General features: G+C 34.1%; 1 protein-coding gene across 2 annotated transcripts in view; it reads left to right on the top strand.

Annotated features, from left to right (window-relative positions):
* LOC150097617 (uncharacterized) overlaps positions 1 to 18,609 on the top strand; it is a 334,050-nt gene that overhangs the window by 268,340 nt on the left and 47,101 nt on the right. For both annotated transcript variants that reach the window (XM_090407322.1, XM_090407323.1), the window contains exon 16: positions 17,358 to 17,474. In XM_090407322.1, coding sequence (XP_090263448.1) covers positions 17,358 to 17,474 — 117 coding nt within the window. The remainder of the gene's footprint in view (positions 1 to 17,357; positions 17,475 to 18,609) is intronic.

The raw sequence follows: 18,609 nt of genomic DNA, 5'->3' as shown, positions 1-18,609 counted from the left end.
AGTCGTATTTGTTTTGTGTTCTGTAAGACTATTGAAGTGTATATTGGTTATCACGTGGCTAATGTTTAGCATACAACATGGTTGTTATAATACAAAAAATAGAGGTGTAAATAGAAGACATAATTATAAGATTAATTAGTAATAACAGTTACATTTGAAAAGTATTTGTTTAATATATACAAAATTTTCAGCTGTTTCACAGCTATTGTCAGTGCATACATATGAAAAGAGAAACAAATTAGATTAACACTTGAAATCTAAGCATATTTGACAAAATATATGATATTAACTGCAGGAGGATAACTCCATCTGTAACTATTAGAATTCAATGAAATAAATTAAAAAAAAATAATAATTCATTAGGCAGAAGGATGTGGAGTATTACTTAGGATGACTTCCCAAAATTGGGAAAGTTTAAGACAGACTCTTATGAATTCTATGCCTAGTAGATAAAGCATGTCTGGCCAAACCAGACTTATCAGACTCATGATGTTCTTTTAGACAAATTTGAGCTGAACTAATGTTGAGCATAGAATTCTATTAATGTCCAGGAGAACAAAAGTGGAGAATATTTATCTTTTGGAGGGTCTAGGAAGGACTTTAATTTCTAAACCAGATTGAAAGAAACTTGAAGGTTGATTTGTTGAAGTCTTGCAGTTCTTTCTAACACTCCCTTTACATGTAAATAGAAATTCTGGAAACGAGGAGGCCATAATTAATTATTTTCTTGGTGTTTTTGGTATTGTGTCCATTGGAGATGAATACATATTGCCCTTTAGAGAAATTTCTTTTGTAATGAAGGTAGGATAAAGGAGATCATGTTGCTGACTTGTAGGTCATCTAGAAATTTTTTTTAGAACACTAGAGATACATTTCAAGATGCCTTTTAATATAAGGAAAGGATATTCTCTTGATCTCTGAAGTACCAATAGTATCTGTGTGTGTGTGTGTGTGTGTGTGTGTGTGTGTGTGTGTGTGTGTGTGTGTGTGTGTGTGTGTGTGTGTGTGTGTGTGTGTGTGTGAGAGAGAGAGAGAGAGAGAGAGAGAGGGGAGAATATCCAAGGTTTACTGAATTTTGGAAGGAAAACAAGTGTTAAAAATCATGTCAGCTTCAGTACACTTTAATTGTTATTGAGAATACTCCGAAGAGGAGATCAGATATGCTGTGCAGGCAAGGATCTTGAAACTCTGAGTATTTGAGATTGGTGATTCATAGAATCCTAAAAAATATGTTTTATTTTGAAGATGGGATGAGATACTCATCTCAAAATATGTTTTTCTTGTGAATTTTTTTTTGTGTGTTAATTATATTAATATTAACAGATTCATTTTTTTTTCTTTTATTATTGTGGGAAAAAGAATTAGCTAATTTACACACAGACACAAATAAAATTTAGAGCTGAGTGTCGTTCGTTTTTTTATTATTATTATTTTTTTAATTATGCAGATTTATTTTATTTTAAAGTGAGGATGTAGTGAAAAGTTGGATTTTTATGGATCTTGTCTATGCTAAGAATAGAATGATAGATGACATTAAAGATAATGGAATGCAATAGTCCTTAATTAAGTGAGAACACCTACATGCTGTAAGTAGTTGCACGCAAGATAATTCTTTATTATATCATAGGAAATCTAAATGGATTTTATCAAATCAAAAGCTGTGAACATTTTGTAAGGAAGTATGAAAAGGGATGTATAGGATACTGTGACAGTACTACATGAAAAGTTTACATTATTACTAACTTCCTATTGGCAGTTTTCATCAGAATTAGTCTGTTATCTGCCAGGACTACAATATTGTCACATTTTATATTAGTCCTGTGAATCACTTCTAACTGCATCAATCCTCCTACATTTTGGTCTTCTTCTGGATCTTTTTTCTTTTCATATTGACATGAAAAACCTGCTTTGCTAATCTTTCCCCGTGTTTAAGTAACTAAACTACCTGATTAGATCTCCTCACATATTCCTGAATGCTAACAATGTAACAAGAATCATTAAAAATGAATCTGCCAGTGATGCCTTTTGTTCACTCCCTAATTTTTCTCAAACTTTCATATTTATGGTTGCTGGACTTTCATCAACTGTTTTACTTTTAAAGGTTTTTTTATTATTATTTTTTATTATTATTATTTTTTAATGCGGCTTTCTATGATTTTACTTTCAGTCTACCTCTCAGATCCATAAGTTAAAACTTGCTTGAACACTGTCTTGTACACAGCTAGTGATGTGGCCAATTTCTCTCTTATTCCATATAAAATTATTTAGTTGACTCGCTACTATAGCAGTTTTGTTGATTCTCTTGCAAAACTTTTCATCTTATTTAATTTATTTTCACTAATTGGCTATGCATTCTACATTTTGTTACAACAGTTATTCAATTAATTAGGGAATCCTGCAAATGTACTGGATTTATTTACCTTTATATAATTTAAGGAGCTGAGATTGACATTTCCGATTTTGATATTAGGTTTAATGCCACTTTCTATGATATTGTAATCCATATAGATGATGAATAATAACAGCGGATATAGTGTGCACTCTTGTCTCACACCTGATTTTACATCAAACCACTTTCCTGTACCTCTTTCAGTTTTAACACGTTTGCTGCCAACTACGAGTATGCTTGTAGTTGGTATATATGAGCCTCACAAGCCAACTACGAATATACTCGTATGTCAATTACCGACCTCCTATGCCAAGCACGAGTTAACCCGTAGTATAAGCATGTTAATTTGGACCTTTGGCTTGTGAATAAAGTGGAGAGCACGTCTGTGGGCTTGAGTAGAAGAAAAATAATTTCAGCAAAAGTATAGTATATTATAAGAGGTATTGTTGGGTAAACTGTGTATTTATTAATTCAAATAAAACAATTTTTTGAAGTTTTTTCAACATATATAGGGTTGGCAAATAAGTTCATTCGGTTTATGCATTAGTACAAGTTTATGCCGTTTCACCTGTCGCTATTGTTGCGCTACCACGTGATGCTATTGCGCAGTTGAAAGGCGACATTTCACATAACCTTTCAGTGAATTTTCATTCGGCCTACTTCAGTTGCATGTGTGTAACACAAGAAATGGAAGGAAATAATGTACATTACCGGCATGTTTTGCTTTTTTATTTCAAAAAAGGCAAACGAGCTGCAGAGGCCCACAAAAAAATATGCAGCATATATGGGGGATGGTGCCTTAACAGAACACGTATGCCAAAAGTGGTTTGCCAAATTCCGTTCTGGAGATTTCGACATCAGTGATGCGCCTCGTGCCGGTCGCCCGACCGAGGTTGATTCGAGTATTGTTAAGGATATCATCTACAAAAATCCATCACAAACAGTGCAGGAGATTGCTGCAGTACTGAATATATCCCATACAAGTGTTGAAAACCATTTGCACAAGCTGGGATATGTTTCAAAACTCAGTGTTTGGGTGCCGCATGAATTGACTGAAGCCAATATGACTGCTCGCATATCCATCTGTGATTCGCTGCGACGTTGCCAAGAAAACGACCCATTTTTGAAGTGGATGATTATGGGAGATGAAAAATGGGTCGTGTACGATAACGTGGTACATAAAAGATCATGGAGGCAGAAGAGCGAACTGCTGCAAACAACCTTGAAAGTAGGATTGCACCCAAAGAAGATCATGCTCTGTGTGGTGGGATTATAAAGGTGTTGTCCACTTTGAGGTGTTACTGTCAGGCAGAACGATTGATTGAACTGTCTATTGCTCACAGTTAACATGGCTGGCCCGTGCAATTAGCACAAAACGTCCTGAATTGGCAAATCGGAAAGGAGTTGTCTTTCACCATGACAATGCCAGACCCCACACATCGTTAACAACCTGGAGTAAATTGTTACGTCTTGACTGGGATGTTTTGCCGCATCCTCCGTATTCACCGGACCTGGCATCTTCTGATTACCACTTATTCTGATCATTGCAGAATTCTCTGAATGGGAAAACCTTCGCTAATGAGGAGGCTGTCAAAAGACACCTGGATCAGTTTTTCACCAGTAAACCTCAGGAGTTTTATGAATGCGGCATAATGAAGTTGGTGGACAGATGGCAAGAGGTCATTGATAAAGAGGGTCAATATATAACTGATTAGTATGTATTATATATATTAAATAAAATGTGTTTCATTCCACTCTGAAAAATCGAACAAACTTATTTGCCAACCCAATACATATATTTATATACGATATATCATCATCTGGGTCATCACTAGAGTTGTCTGTAGGATTATAATCATCTTCGGAATCGGAACCAAATAATTCATTCCATTCATCATCACTCATATTAGCATAAGCTTCTAATTCTTCATTAGTAAGCTTTCTTTTACTGGCCATGGCGTAATTGAAGGTTTTTATTTAGATTATTTTAAATAGTTGTAAGACTAGATGCAATAAACCTTACTGCACTGAATGCTGAATGTCACTGACTCTGAACTCAAGTTATACAGTTGTCAGTGCATGTAAGACAGATGGGGGGGGGGTGATATGAGATTACTCGTAGTTGGTGTATGAGACAAAATTCTGTCTGATAAGCCAGCTACGAGATAAACTCGTACTGACTTTCGTAGAAGTGAAAGTGCTTGGCGGGCAGTAACAACTTATGCCCGAGGAACGTAGCAGCAAACGTGTTAACTACAGATTTACAACTGTTGGATCGTACTTCCTTGTTTTTGATCCACCATCTTGTTTTATCTCTGTTCTTAAACAAGTAATAAGTTGCTGGTTGATTACTAATTTAAATATAGAGGAATTTATATTTTTAGACTGCGCCACTCTATATCTAGATTAGTCTAATGAAATGTAGTGAAACCAAGCATCAATTAATTTTATATCAACATTATTTCTTACGTAGACCGAGTTTATCTCTTATCTTTAAAGCTCCTACTAGGTCCGATAATTTCATGAACAGTGCAGTAAAAGAGATTCAGGCACAATTTTAAAATCATCAAAACGAAACATTTAATTAAGGGTTATATATTATACATATAAACTCAATTCTGAGAACAAGATGATATAAATGCTAGCTTAACTGGTCACAACATCTTACAGATTCAGTCTATGGGCATTCTGCTAATAGACTTATAGCTGTCACAATATTAGAATAACTTTTAATAGAGTTCAATATCACAAATTCTCTTAGTAATAAATTTTACTATTATCATACAGTCAGTAAAGTTTCAATACATTAATGGTGGCAACAACTGCTTCACGAGTATACACTTTCATACTTCATATTCCGGCTGATTTCAGCAAAATATGATATAGTTAATGTGGGGAATAACAGGAGGAATTACATATTTATCTCTGCGCTGAAGTAACATAAAATTGGACAGTTCTTACCGGATAAATCCTTTGCTCATCAGTTTTACTATGGGGCACACGTTATAACTATATTTACTTAGCACACTATGTCAACACTATTTAGAATAAATCTTCTCAATGATAACTGAACTATTAATGGTTGCACTTCACATGTATAGACGTACTTGGATAAAGGAAAATGCTCATTCCATCTTTAACACTATTCGACCAATTCAGCTCTCTGTTAAAATTCCATGAAACTAATATAACACATAGTAATTCTTTAACTTCTAGAATTATTCTCAGTTGCCTATTACTTTTCGGTCCTGAAATAGTCCAATTACAGCACTAAAGTTCTAGAGACAGCAATCCTTTGCATTCACTTCTGCCTCTAGTATTCTCCTCGTCTGTCTGTGCTATACTCCATGCTCTCGTGTCCCCAGTATGGTCAGTCCTGAAAAAGAGAAGAGCCTTGGTTTTCTCTGCTCTCAGCTTATATACCTCCCTTCTTTTTCCTGCCAAAAATTGTTTCTCACGCTCTCTTATGTCAATTCCTTCTCTGCAGTTGAATACCTTATCTTGCGATCCATGCACGCACTAGCTATTTCTAGCCCGTCTCCATAGTAACAAACAAAATAAAATAAAAACAGAAATATTGCATAACATTATACCTTTACATACTGGTAGTGATAAATAAAAAATTAAAATTTTATAATTCATATAAGGCATATTAAACTTATATATACAATTCCTCATAATATTAAATTAGGAATAATCAAAATAAACAGAATAATATTTCAATACAAGGTCCTATCATTGCTAACACATTTTAGATTAATTAATAAAACTTAATAAATAAACTCAAGGCAATTACATGAATAATAATTTACAGTCATGGGATTAATATCGAATAATTTTTACAAGTATAGCCTTTGGAATGGTGGATTAAGTTGGATTCTGTAAGGAATATTAATAATTTAAATTTCTCCTTATTCAGAATCCAACACAACTCAAATATAGCCTATATAATCGAGTCGTAAATATAGGTAAATAGGTAATTATATTATAAATTTATGTTTTCTCACATCACTTTATTTAATATCCTGGCATTATAATCTTCAACACCTAACATGAAGATAATAGCTACTCCTTCCTTTCCCTGATCATCATTGCCTCAATTATTAGGTCATTTATGATACAAAGATGAAATAAATGAACTAGTTTCACCACAAATAACGTGTGACTTCTGCAGAATAAAATGAATATAAATGTTTTTCAGTTGCTAACCATACATTTATATTCATTATGAATGATTATGGGGACACACTGCCGTGTTGAAAAACTTACTTTAATTAACAGATCACAATGTAGCTTGTGATCTGTTGTAAACATATATATTCTTGAAGACAACCTTCATATAAAGGTTAAAACAAGGTTGTCTTCAAGAATGCATATGTTTACAACAGATCACAAGCTACATTGGTACATATTACAGTGGGCCTAGAATAACTGCTTGGTCACCTATTGACTGTTGTCTGCCTTCTGGTGAAAAGAAATAAAATAAAAGAAAATTAAAATAATAATAACAAAATGCAATACAATAGTTATTTTAGTAAAACTACATCAGCAATTATTTGTTTCTTAAAGTCTTGTTACTTTTAATTTCTGTTAGCTGTCTAAGAGTTACAGGATTTTTATCCAGTTAAATTCCTTTCCTTTTGGTATTGATTATGTGGGTATTTCTTCTTTTTTCCAGGTGTTAAGGGGGGGGGGGGTTGTAGGTGAGCCATCCATATCCTTGAGACTTTCAGGCCATCATTTTTGTTGAGATTTGGTTGGTTGCTAAGTATTTCACACACTTACTTGAATTATGTTTATACTAGGTTTTGGTCTAATGTAAGGACTGGGTACCTTTCTAGTTAATCCAGTGGCATGTTTCATGTGCATGTCAGAAAGATCTGCTTTTCTATAATGAAGGTACTTGATGTGTTAACAAGATAAGTAAAGCTTTTATGAGTACCCTTTTTTTTATGAGAATGTGTCTTTTGAATACAACTTTTGTTTATTATTTAAATATTCATCATCATCAAATTCATGCCATGTTACCCTCAAGAGGTGTACAGGATATGATAGTACTACATGAAAAATTTACATCATTACTAACTTTCTATCTACAATTTTCCTCCAAATCAGTCTGTTACTTGTCAAGACTCCAACATTACCAGATTTTATATTTCTATCGTCTAAGGCATTTTGTACCGTATATCAATCCACCTATATCTTGGTCTTCTTCTAGGTCATTTTCTTACCAACCTAGCAGAGAACATGTGTTTTGCTAATCTTTCCTCGCCCATTCTGTTTAAGTGACCATACCACCTGAGATTAGCTCTGCTAACGCATTCCTGGATGCTGACAACGTCAAGTTCTTTCCTAATATTCTCGTTTTTAATATGATATTGCCATTGATGCCATCTGTTCACGCCTCTAATCTTTCTCAGGACTCTCATATCTGCGGTCTCTAGTCTTTGGTCAAGTGTTTTACTTCTGACCCAGCTCTCAGATCCATAAGTTAAAACCGGTTTGAACACTTGTATACAAGTGTTCAAATGTCTTGTATACAGCTAATTTAGTGTTCTGACTAATTTCTCTCTCATTCCATATGAATTTATTCAATTGACTTCCTACCATACCAGCTTTGTTGATTCTGTTGTCTATTTCGATATTTAATTTTCCATTTTCACTAAAAATCGTGCCTAAGTAGCTGAAATGTTTTACTTGTTCCACATGTTCTCCATTCACAACACAGTTGACATGTTCAATGATTCTGCCTATTTTCATTGTCTTTGTCTTTTTATTGCTGACCTTTATACCATATCTATTACAACAGCTATTCAATTTAGTCAGAGAATCTTGCAGACTTGTAGCAGATTTAGTTAGAAGTATAACACTGTCTGCATCAAGCAAAGAGCTGACATTAACATCTCCAATTTTGATATCATGTTTACTACCACTTTCCTTCATAATGTGATCCATATACATAATGAATAACAGAGGGGATAACGTGCATCCTTACCTGACACCAGATTTAACATTAAACCATCTTCCTGTACTTCCTTCAACTCTAACTGCTGACCCTAGAACTTAAAAACTGTAAATGATAGGAAAAGAACATTATAAATGTCTCAAAAGTAATACATAATACATTATGAAAGAAGAAATTGATTTATGGGGCGAAGTAATCCATTTTTGTAAAAGCCATCATATATTGCCCACCTTTGCTATATTTTTGGCAGTAACCATCTTTGAAATTTTGAGTGGAGATTGCAGATGTTGTTGAATGAATATGATATTAGTGATAGGTAGAACAGTAAGATTGCACTCCATTGAATTTTAAAATTTAAAAAGTGACATATGAATAAAAGAGTTTAAAGCATAAAAATAATATGGTACTATTAAAAGATGAGAATAAATTTGGTAACAAATGATGTGATATTATTAGTAAATACACTATAAAACTTGTAAAATTTAAAAATGAAAAATATTCAAAAGATTAAAATTTAGAACTTAAAAACTGTAAAGGATAGGAAAAGATCATTGTAAATGCCTCAAAAGTAATACATAAAAATACATCATGAAGGAAGAAATCGATTTATGGGGTGAAGTAATTAATTTCGGTGAAAGTCATCATCAGAATAAAAGAGCGAAATTTCGTGGTGCACATTATGTACATTATGCACAATATGTAGGGAAGTCAATGTTGTTATGGTATTTTGATTGGTTGAAGTTTTTTCAACAAGCTTGGAAGCTGCCAAGCCTTAGATATAATGCAGGGACAGTGGAACATTGATTTTCTTAATTTTGTTTCATTTTGTTTCGAAGCTGAGAGGTGATTATTTTTATATTTGTTGATTGTGGTTGTATTCTATTGCATGTGGTGCTATTTCTGTAGTTGTGGCTTTTTGAGTTTGGTTTGTTAGTTTTTTGCTTTTCTTTTGGAAAAGTTTTGGTATGGGTATATGGCAATCCTGATAATGCTTGTACAAGCGAGAATGATCTGATTGTAGACTCAATATAGGCAGCACTGCAGTTTGGTTGAAAAGGGAAGTGATAAAAAAATACTGGTCCTTTACTTTTTTCACTCTACTTGTCCTGAGTCTTTTTATTCACTATCCTTTCTTTCAGACTACTATATTCACAGTGCAGTGCAAACCATGGATGTCTGGAAAGAAGGGGATCCTGGTAGTCTTGCATTACTTTGGCCTCTGCTTCGTCATGGCTAGTGTGCTTGCCTGCAACAATGTTGCACTAAGTCTCCTAACCTGTGGTCTCGGTACAGGGCTCTCAAGGCTTGCTGTGATGTCAGTATAGCATCTGGAGTAACCCTGGCATTACACTCCCATGCACAGTTATTGCGTGCTGGTCAGTGGACGTCCATGTATGACTCTGTGGTGGGTGGGGAAGTCTGAAACCAAACAAAAAATCCCTTGAGCATGAATTCTTCATTAAATATTTCAGGGTTCCTAACAAGGTTTTAACCAAGTACTGATACCATAAACACATCATATGATAATAGGAGTAATAACAGAAGACATGATAGTAGTAGAAATGTACAAGTGTTTCTCATCATCCATGCAACAAGTGAAAAGCCAATAGAAAAAATTTCATCCTTCTTTATTCAAAAGGACTTAGAAGGACTAGCATGTTCTCCCAAAACAGGTAAGGAAATATGTTCTGGTAATATCCTCGTGGAAACATGTGAGCAACATTCTGAAAAACTAGTGAGAGCAACATCAGCGGATGGAATATCAATCACTGTAACACCTCATAAATTACTCAATTATTGTACAGGAGTAATATTAGGATCATATTGCTCTGATGTTTCTGATGATGAGATATCTTCAGAGCTTAAAGATCAGGGAATGACTGATCATATGCAGCACACCCTGATACGTAGTGATGCTCACCTGGTTCTTATCAGGGACATCATCATAGCCTCCAACATCTGTAAAAAGCAGGGTATCTCAACTGTCCTTTCAGATTGTGCAGTCCTAATACACTGAAATGCTTTAAATGTCAGAAAGATGGACATGCTCAAACTGCCTATCATGGCTCTACCACGTGCACCTGATGTGGTTGTAAAGAGCATTATGACAAATCTTGCTCTGCAAGTACTGATACCATAAACACATCATATGTGTTTATGGTATCAGTACTTGCAAGAAAGCAAAATGTGTGAACTGTCACGGAGATCATCCAGCTTACTCCAATGCAGATCAGAAGTGGATAGGTGAAAAATAAAGAAAAAAGACTGAAATAGAACAAAATATATCAGGATGAAAAAAGGAAGTCAGCCACTACCACACTTGTCCTGAGTTCCTGTTATGCTGAGAAGGTGGCAGTTAAGAAAATGTTAACAGCAGCTGTAACTTGTATATCTATTCTGCCAGCTGATAATTTCACTATACCTGTACTTTATGATTGTTAGTGCTTCTCTGTTGAGTGCATTAGTCGCACAACCTACGGTCTCACTCCAGAAACAGCTCCAAAAGAGGTTTCATTTGATGAGAATCCACTTGTCAAAAAAATTATGGCAAGGATAATCTTAAAGATAAATCACCAGTCACTCCCATGGAAAATATGAATTATTCGGCATCTACTGAAAGTAAATTAAATTTATTTTCAGTTGATACCGTATATATCTACGGTATTTACTTTCAGTAGATACCGTAAGATACCAGTAGATCTTGGTATATCATATGATGTATTGAATATTTTTCCAGAAGACATGGATACTGGCCATCCATACTTCCAAAAGTCAATTGAAAAATATAAAAACCTGAAAAAGATAAGTTCTTGGTTTCCTGGAAATTGAACAAGTCTACAAAAGCCAAAACAAGGAAAAGATTTACAATGGAACTCATAGGTTCATGTTTTTCATATTGCTTCATATATGATTTGTTTGATTTAGGTTGATATGTATCTACTTTTTCAAGAATACATTTAGAACCTGCATAAATTTCAAAAGGACCTTTTAAAGAATGACTGAAATTTTTAAAAGTAACTGAAAGAAATTCTAGAGTCATTTTTTTTTTTTTACGTTTTAGGTAATATAATCTTTGCAGGATTATTATTTTTACAATCAGTTTCTTGAAGTGAACTGATATACATCTGTTACACATAAAATTTTTTTCATGCTTTGAAAGTTGTGAACCTAAAAATATAGACATATCTTTTCTTCATATTTTAAACAAAATAAATTAACATGTTTTTCTAATTTATTTTTTGTTATTAGCAGTGGATATACATCACATCATATGAATTAACAGATACAGTAAAAACTCCATTTTTACGTTCCTGCAATTTACATTTTCCTGCCATTTACGTCATTTTCTGTTGGTCCAGTCTTAAGGCCTATTCTCACGATGTATTGTTTTCCCGCCATTAACAACTTGATGTGGACGTTATTTCTCGTGATTTGCATTTTTTTTTTCTCGGTGGCAATACCGATTTTCGAATTGATTTCAGCTGAAATCTGTGTGTTTCTGTTCTCAGGTGGCATTGCTTTCAACTGTAGTTTTCCCGCCATTAACAACTTGAAATGGATGTTATTTCCCGTTATTTGCGTTTTTTTTTTCTCGGTGGCAATACCGATTTTCAAATTGATTTCAGCTGAAATCTGTGTGTTTCTGTTCTCAGGTGGCGTTGCTTTCGGCTGTAGTTTCGTTTCCGCCATCATGGTGACTTGCGTGCATGCAGCAGTACTGTAGTGATGAGCAATACTGTGATTTTTCAATCACAGTACGAATTGATATTGCAGAATTTCTGCAACGTAATTTAGCATGTGGAAGTTGCTTTCAAGTTGCGGTGGTGGATTATCCATGTTAGTAACATGGAGAAAAAAGACAGAAAATGTATTTCGGTAGAAGAAAACATGGCAATTCTGTGACGTGTAAATTGGCATGCCAGAACACATGTGCATTAACATAAGATCTTGGATCTCTGTGTCCACTTTGAACACGATAGTAAAAAAACAGGTCAAGCATTGAACTCAATGCAAAGCAATCTGGCGCTAAGTCAAAAAAAAAAAAAAACGAAAAGCAAATACAATCAACAATTAAAGATTTTTTTAAATAGATAAATGTAAGTACATTGTAAATTCATTTATTTTCAGTTATTAAATTTAGTAATCTAGTATGTAGACCCACATACTAGCAGTAAGTCATCTTTTAGCCTTTTATTAATGTTTTTTTACATTTCCTGTTATTTACACTTTCCTGCTAGTTGCACTTTTTTCCATCAGTCCCTTGAAAAGTGTAAAAAAGGGGTTTTACTGTATATTATTTAGCATTTCAAACTTTGGTATATCTTTTAAGGATGCACAGAGTTCAATTCGTTTAAAATATAATTCATATTGTGTATTAATTTAATATTCTGTCTGTAATATCAATAATGATATCAATAATTTTTTGTCTATTATTTTCTAAAACTTCTGTATTATCAGCGTATTCGTTTTCATTAACTGTTTTTAAAGGTTCTTAATCTTTTCTCATGGGCTTCTTCTATAAGATTAAACTTGATTGAAATATCTTCATTGAAAGCTTCATTATCAGGGGTATTAGGCATGTCCTCATTAAGTACATCATTATTTGGTTCCTCATTATTAGGTTCAAATATAAAGATGACCAAATTGCTTAGCAAATCTTAGTCTCATTGCCTTATGATATTTTTCATATATAACATTTATTAATTCTTCTTTCTTTAATTTTGAATATCCTTTAAAACCATCTTTTGTATAACTGTTTTAATCTTCATATTTTTAGTTTTAGTTTTAAATTTGTTCTTTTTTTATTATTTATCTTTTGTTAGAGCTTCATAACTCAATTGATATAGATGAAGCTATTTGGTCAGAAAGACCTGGGTTCGATTCCTGTCAGTGATGTGAGGAACCTTTATTTGGTCTCTTTCAACAAAAGGTTGAGTTAGATGGTGAAAAAAAAAAGCCGTTTTTTTATTTTTTTATTTTTTATGTTGTGCCCATATACGAGAGGTTGGCTGGTCAACCTATAATACGTTAGTACCGTATATGGGTAGTGGGTTGGGAAAGGAGGAAACTTGTTTACATTTCATTTAAAAGCCTATATGTTGTATTCCTTGGGAAATACATCAGGGGAAAGACTATTCCACAGTAACAGGGATGAAGGAGGAGGAAGAGCAACTTGTTCTGTGGGTTTCAAGGTGTACTGTGAAAGGATGTTGGGCGGCAGCTGTACGTGTTCCAATTGGCTTAGTACAGAGTGAGGGAATTATTGATGCTGTTTCGGATGAACATTTTCCATGGAAATATTTATAGAATATACAAATCACAGAGACCTAGCGTCTATATGAAAGTGAGGGGAGTGAGTTGGTGAGAGATGGGTCATTTGTCAATCTAATTGCTCTCCTCTGTATTGAGTCAAGCATTTTGAGGAAGCTTTTAGGAGCCCCACTCCAAATGTGAGAGCAATATTCGATAGCTGTTCGGATTTGAGATTTGTATAATGTTAACAGCTGTTTAGAGGTGAGGTAGCGTCTTGAGCAAAAGAGAAAACCTAGTTTTTTGGAAGCTGAGGATGCAATGGTTGTGATGTGTTTATGCTAGGAGAGGCTTGGTGTCAGGGTAATTCTGAGAAGAGAGATCTCATCTTGTCTGGGAATTTGAGTGTTATCAAAAACAATGTTGTTGGAAAATGGTTCTTTTTTGTGAGAAATAAGACAGAATTGGGTTTTACTAGCATTGAAGTCATACAGAGGTAGGGTTTTTTTTTAACTTGGAAACTTGGGTTTTTCATCCCCCCATTTTTAGGTCATATCTGAAAACGGCCCCATGAACACATAACGGATTGCAGTCATGAATATCACCCTTAGGGATGCAGCAAAGGAGTGACGAACCAGCTACATTAATTTGTTGTAAGCTTTCTCATTGGGGGGAAAGCAACCTGTCCTAAGGGGCAGATGGGAAGGATAGGATAGACATCTTTTGTTTAAATTAGAATATATTCTCTATAATTTTTGTTTTTACAGAAATCTCATAGTTGCTGAATTGTTACCATCCAGAAGGCAATTTGTAATCCAAAATTTCATCTTTTCAAGTTGTTTTTGGCCATGAATTTTCGATTTTCTATAAACTTCTATATTATATCCTTTCACTTTCCTTGCCCACTGACACTCTATGTTATCAATTTAAAATCGATAAGATAGAATGTAAAATCTTATCACAGTCAATGTAAAAGTTGTCAAACTTTTACATTGACTGTTGATACTTAGGTGTTTTTTGAATATATAATTCATTATTATTTTTCTTTTTTGTATTTAGTACAAGCTTTTATTTCCATTTAGTAGAAATATTTAAAAAAATAATTATAACTAGTTGTTGATAACTTTTTCACTTGCTTATAAATTAAATTAAAGATGCCAAGAAATTATATTCTTGTGTAATCTTTTATCCACATGAAAGTAAACAAAGTTTGCACATGAAGTATCTTCACAACTAATCTACTTGTATGAGATGTGACAATTTAATTCCCAAAATGGCCATGTAGTATCACCCATGTAGTGATTTGGTTAGTCATGTGAGTAATCGTGTTTGTACATCTTTTAACTAATGCATGCGTAAACTTCAAGCCGACAGAGCCATTTGCTAGATCTGTGTGTAAACTTTTGCATAAAAATGTATGTTCAAAATACGGAGGGGTGTGTTAACATCAAATTTTGTGTGAAAATCGGCAAAACTGCTACTGAAATGTTGGCACTGTTGAAAGTGGCATTTGATGTGGATGCTCTGAGAAAGTCGGTTGCTTTTGAGTGGCATAGGAGATTCAAAGGTGGGCGAGAAGATGCAATGACTTCAGAAGTGAGCAGCCAAAAAACAAAAATGACAGACAAATGTGAACAGAGTGCGAGATTTGGTATGGTCTGACAGATGATTAAGTGTGCAATTAATGGCTGATGAATTGCAAATGAATTGAGAAACAGTCAGGGTAATTTTAACTGAAGAATTCGGTATGTAAAAGATTTCAAAAGAAATCACAACAACGTGCCAAGCCATAGCGTACTCATCGTGAGAGAGTTTCTGGCCAAAAAAATCGATTACTGAATTAGGTCATCCTGCTTATTCACCTTATGAAGGAAAGTGGCATTAAACATGATATCAAAATTGGAGATGTTAATGTCAGCTCTTTGCTTTATGCAGATGATGTTATACTTCTAAATAAATCTGCTACAAGTCTGCAAGATTCTCTGACTAAATTGAATAGCTGTTGTAATAGATATGGTATGAAGGTCAGCAATAAAAAGACAAAGGCAATGAAAATAGGCAGAATCATTGAAAATTTCAACTGTGTTGTGAATGGAGAACCTGTGGAACAAGTAAAACATTTTAGCTGCTTAGGGCACGATTTTTAGTGAAGATGTTAAATTAAATATGGAAATTGACAATAGAATCAACAAAGCTGGTATGGTAGGGAGTCAATTGAATATATTAATATGGAATAAGAGAGAAATTAGTCAGAACACTAAATTAGCTGTATACAAGACAGTGTTCAAAACAGTTTTAACTTATGGATCTGAGAGCTGGGTCAGAAGTAAAACACTTGACCAAAGACTAGAGACCGCAGATATGAGAGTTCTGAGAAAGATTAGAGGCGTGAACAGATGGCATCAATGGCAATATCATATTAAAAACGAGAATATTAGGAAAGAACTTGACATTGTCAGCATCCAGGAATCCGTTAGCAGAGCTAATCTCAGGTGGTATGGTCACTTAAATAGAATGGGAGAGAAAAGATTAGCAAAACAAGTGTTCTCTGCCAGGTTGGCAGGAAAACGACTCAGAGGGAGACCAAGATATAGGTGGATTGATACGGTACAAAGTGCCTTAGACGATAGAAATATAAGATCTGGTCATGTTGGAGTCTTGACAAGTAACAGACTGATTTGGAGGAAAATTGCAGATAGGAAGTTAGTAATGATAATTTTTTCATGTAGTACTATCGTATCCTGTACACCCCTTGAGGGTACATGGCAGGAATTTGATGATGATGCTTATTCACCTGACTTTGCTCCCTGTGATTTCTAGCTGTTTCCAAAATTAAAGACTGTGCTAAAAGGTGAAAAAGAGTTCCAGGCCTGTTTCCAAAAATGGGAACACTGCCTAAACCAGTGTATAAATGCACAATACTTCGAAGGTGACAGTAGCCACTAATGCGTAATTCGAAATGTAGGTTTTTTACAAGTACATTCAGGGAATTAAATCCCTCGTATATAGAGGCTGCTGACTTCACATTAATTGCCTTAGTATCCTATAATGCAAAGAACACATCCATTCATTCATGAGAAGGGCCACTACTCAGACCAGTTTTAACCTTAATTGAAGTCTCAACAGTGGGGTAGAACCCAGAAGAGATACCAATGTTAAAGTAATGCAGAAGTTATGTATTTCCAATATACAAGTAGTGAGAAGGTCTCTTCTGAGTCCTTACTGATAGACCTCAATAAAGGTTGAAACCGGTCTGGGTTTCAATATTAAGTCCCCTCCCATAATGCTGTGCATTATGGGAGTGTGTTAGAACTAAGTTTTTTACTTGGAGAGTGGTGAACGAGTGGAATAAGTTGCCAGAGTTTGTTGTGGGTGCCATGACTGTAAATGAATTCAAAGCAAAGTATAATAGATACTGTGCAAATGCCGAATAGTTCAACATTTAAGGTGAACTTTTTTAAGTTCACCTTAAAAAAGACACCTGTTTTAAGGTGAACTGTTTTTCGCCTTAAAACAGGTGTCTTTTTATCACCTGTTTTAAGGTGAAACTTTTTATCACCTGTCTTTTTCCTGTGTACCAGTGTATGCAGTTTGCATAATTTGTCCTCATGATCATGGGGACATGAGGTGCTTCCATTAATGTCAGCATTATGGACAGTTTCCATAGTAGCGTCTTTTATCCCACACATTTAATTTAAGCATGTGATTCTTTGAGAAAGGTTTAACTTTACAAGTTTTTTTTAATATTTATAGAGTGGATTGATGAAGCATTATTACTGTTGGCCATCATCACCAACTGGCTTAGATTACTATGATGGCCATATTTTATCTTGCTCATTTGATGGATTAGTCAGAAGTTACATAGGAGAGGTATGTATTAGGACATTGATGATATGAGAATTTTTTTGTTAAAAATACTATAGCTTTGACTTATCAGACTGTATATTTTCTAAAAATTTATTATTTTTTTTTATAAATGTATTTTTCGAATTTAACATTTGTATTTTCTGATATTAATTTTCTTGAAAATTGAAATTGTGATGTTCAACATTAAATATACTGCAATAGATGAAATGTGATTTATTACTAAGTCCAGATGATGTAAAAAAAAAAAAGAAAAGAAAAAAAAGCCACATACATATATTAATATTAACTACCGTATATGTCAGCATATAAGACGAGGCCTAAATTTTAGGTTTTAAGCTTATGTCAGTTGTATAAGATGACCCCCCCCCCGAATTTCTTCTTTCTTGTATTAATGCAATGTTAGGTATTGTTGTTTTATCCGTTATTTTTATATCTATGCATATCCATTATTTTTTTGCATAGCATAGATTTTGCAAAAATGAATCAAGTACTCTCCTCTCTCATTCATCTCTCCATGACCGAATTTTTCCATTACTTCTGCTTTATCTTCAGAGTACTGACTGATCTTTGCATTAAAATCTCCTATAATAATTAGGATATCTCTTATACTTGTTCACCTGATTTCTTCTTGCAGTTGTTCAAGAAATTGGCTATATTCCTCCTCTTCATGTGATTGGTCTGGGGCATAAACTTCTATTATTTTTGTTTTGTATTTGACAAGTTTGAGAGCAACTCTGACGTTGAAAGACTTCAGGAGTTTGGCTATTTTTGTTGAAACTGAACTTTAAAAAAAATCAAAAAGAGACTAATATCTTAATACGGAACATGACTAGGTGGTCTTTGGACTTACAACAAAGTCTGAAATCTCTACACCCACTGACCTCCACTCTTGTATGGTGCACCAAAAGGGCACAAAATTTGAGTTCCGCCTGATTGTTGACGGAAGAAATTCTCCTATCTACTAGCTAAATATCTAGCCCATCTTTTGAAAGATGGGCTAGATATTTTGAAAGCATTTCACTGAAAAATTAAAAGGCATCTCCATCTTAAAAACAGACATCCTTGCAAGCCTAGACGTGGCTTTGTTATTCACCAACGTACCTGTTGAAGAAGTTATCAAGATCATAGAAAATTTCTA

This window comes from Typopeltis vanoorti, chromosome 17 (genome assembly GCF_054136105.1).
Source record: "Typopeltis vanoorti isolate ZY-2024b chromosome 17, IOZ_Tvanoo_1.0, whole genome shotgun sequence".
Lineage (NCBI taxonomy): Eukaryota > Metazoa > Arthropoda > Arachnida > Uropygi > Thelyphonidae > Typopeltis > Typopeltis vanoorti.
Note: the sequence above shows the minus strand (reverse complement) of the source record. Positions and strands in the feature narration are given on the sequence as shown.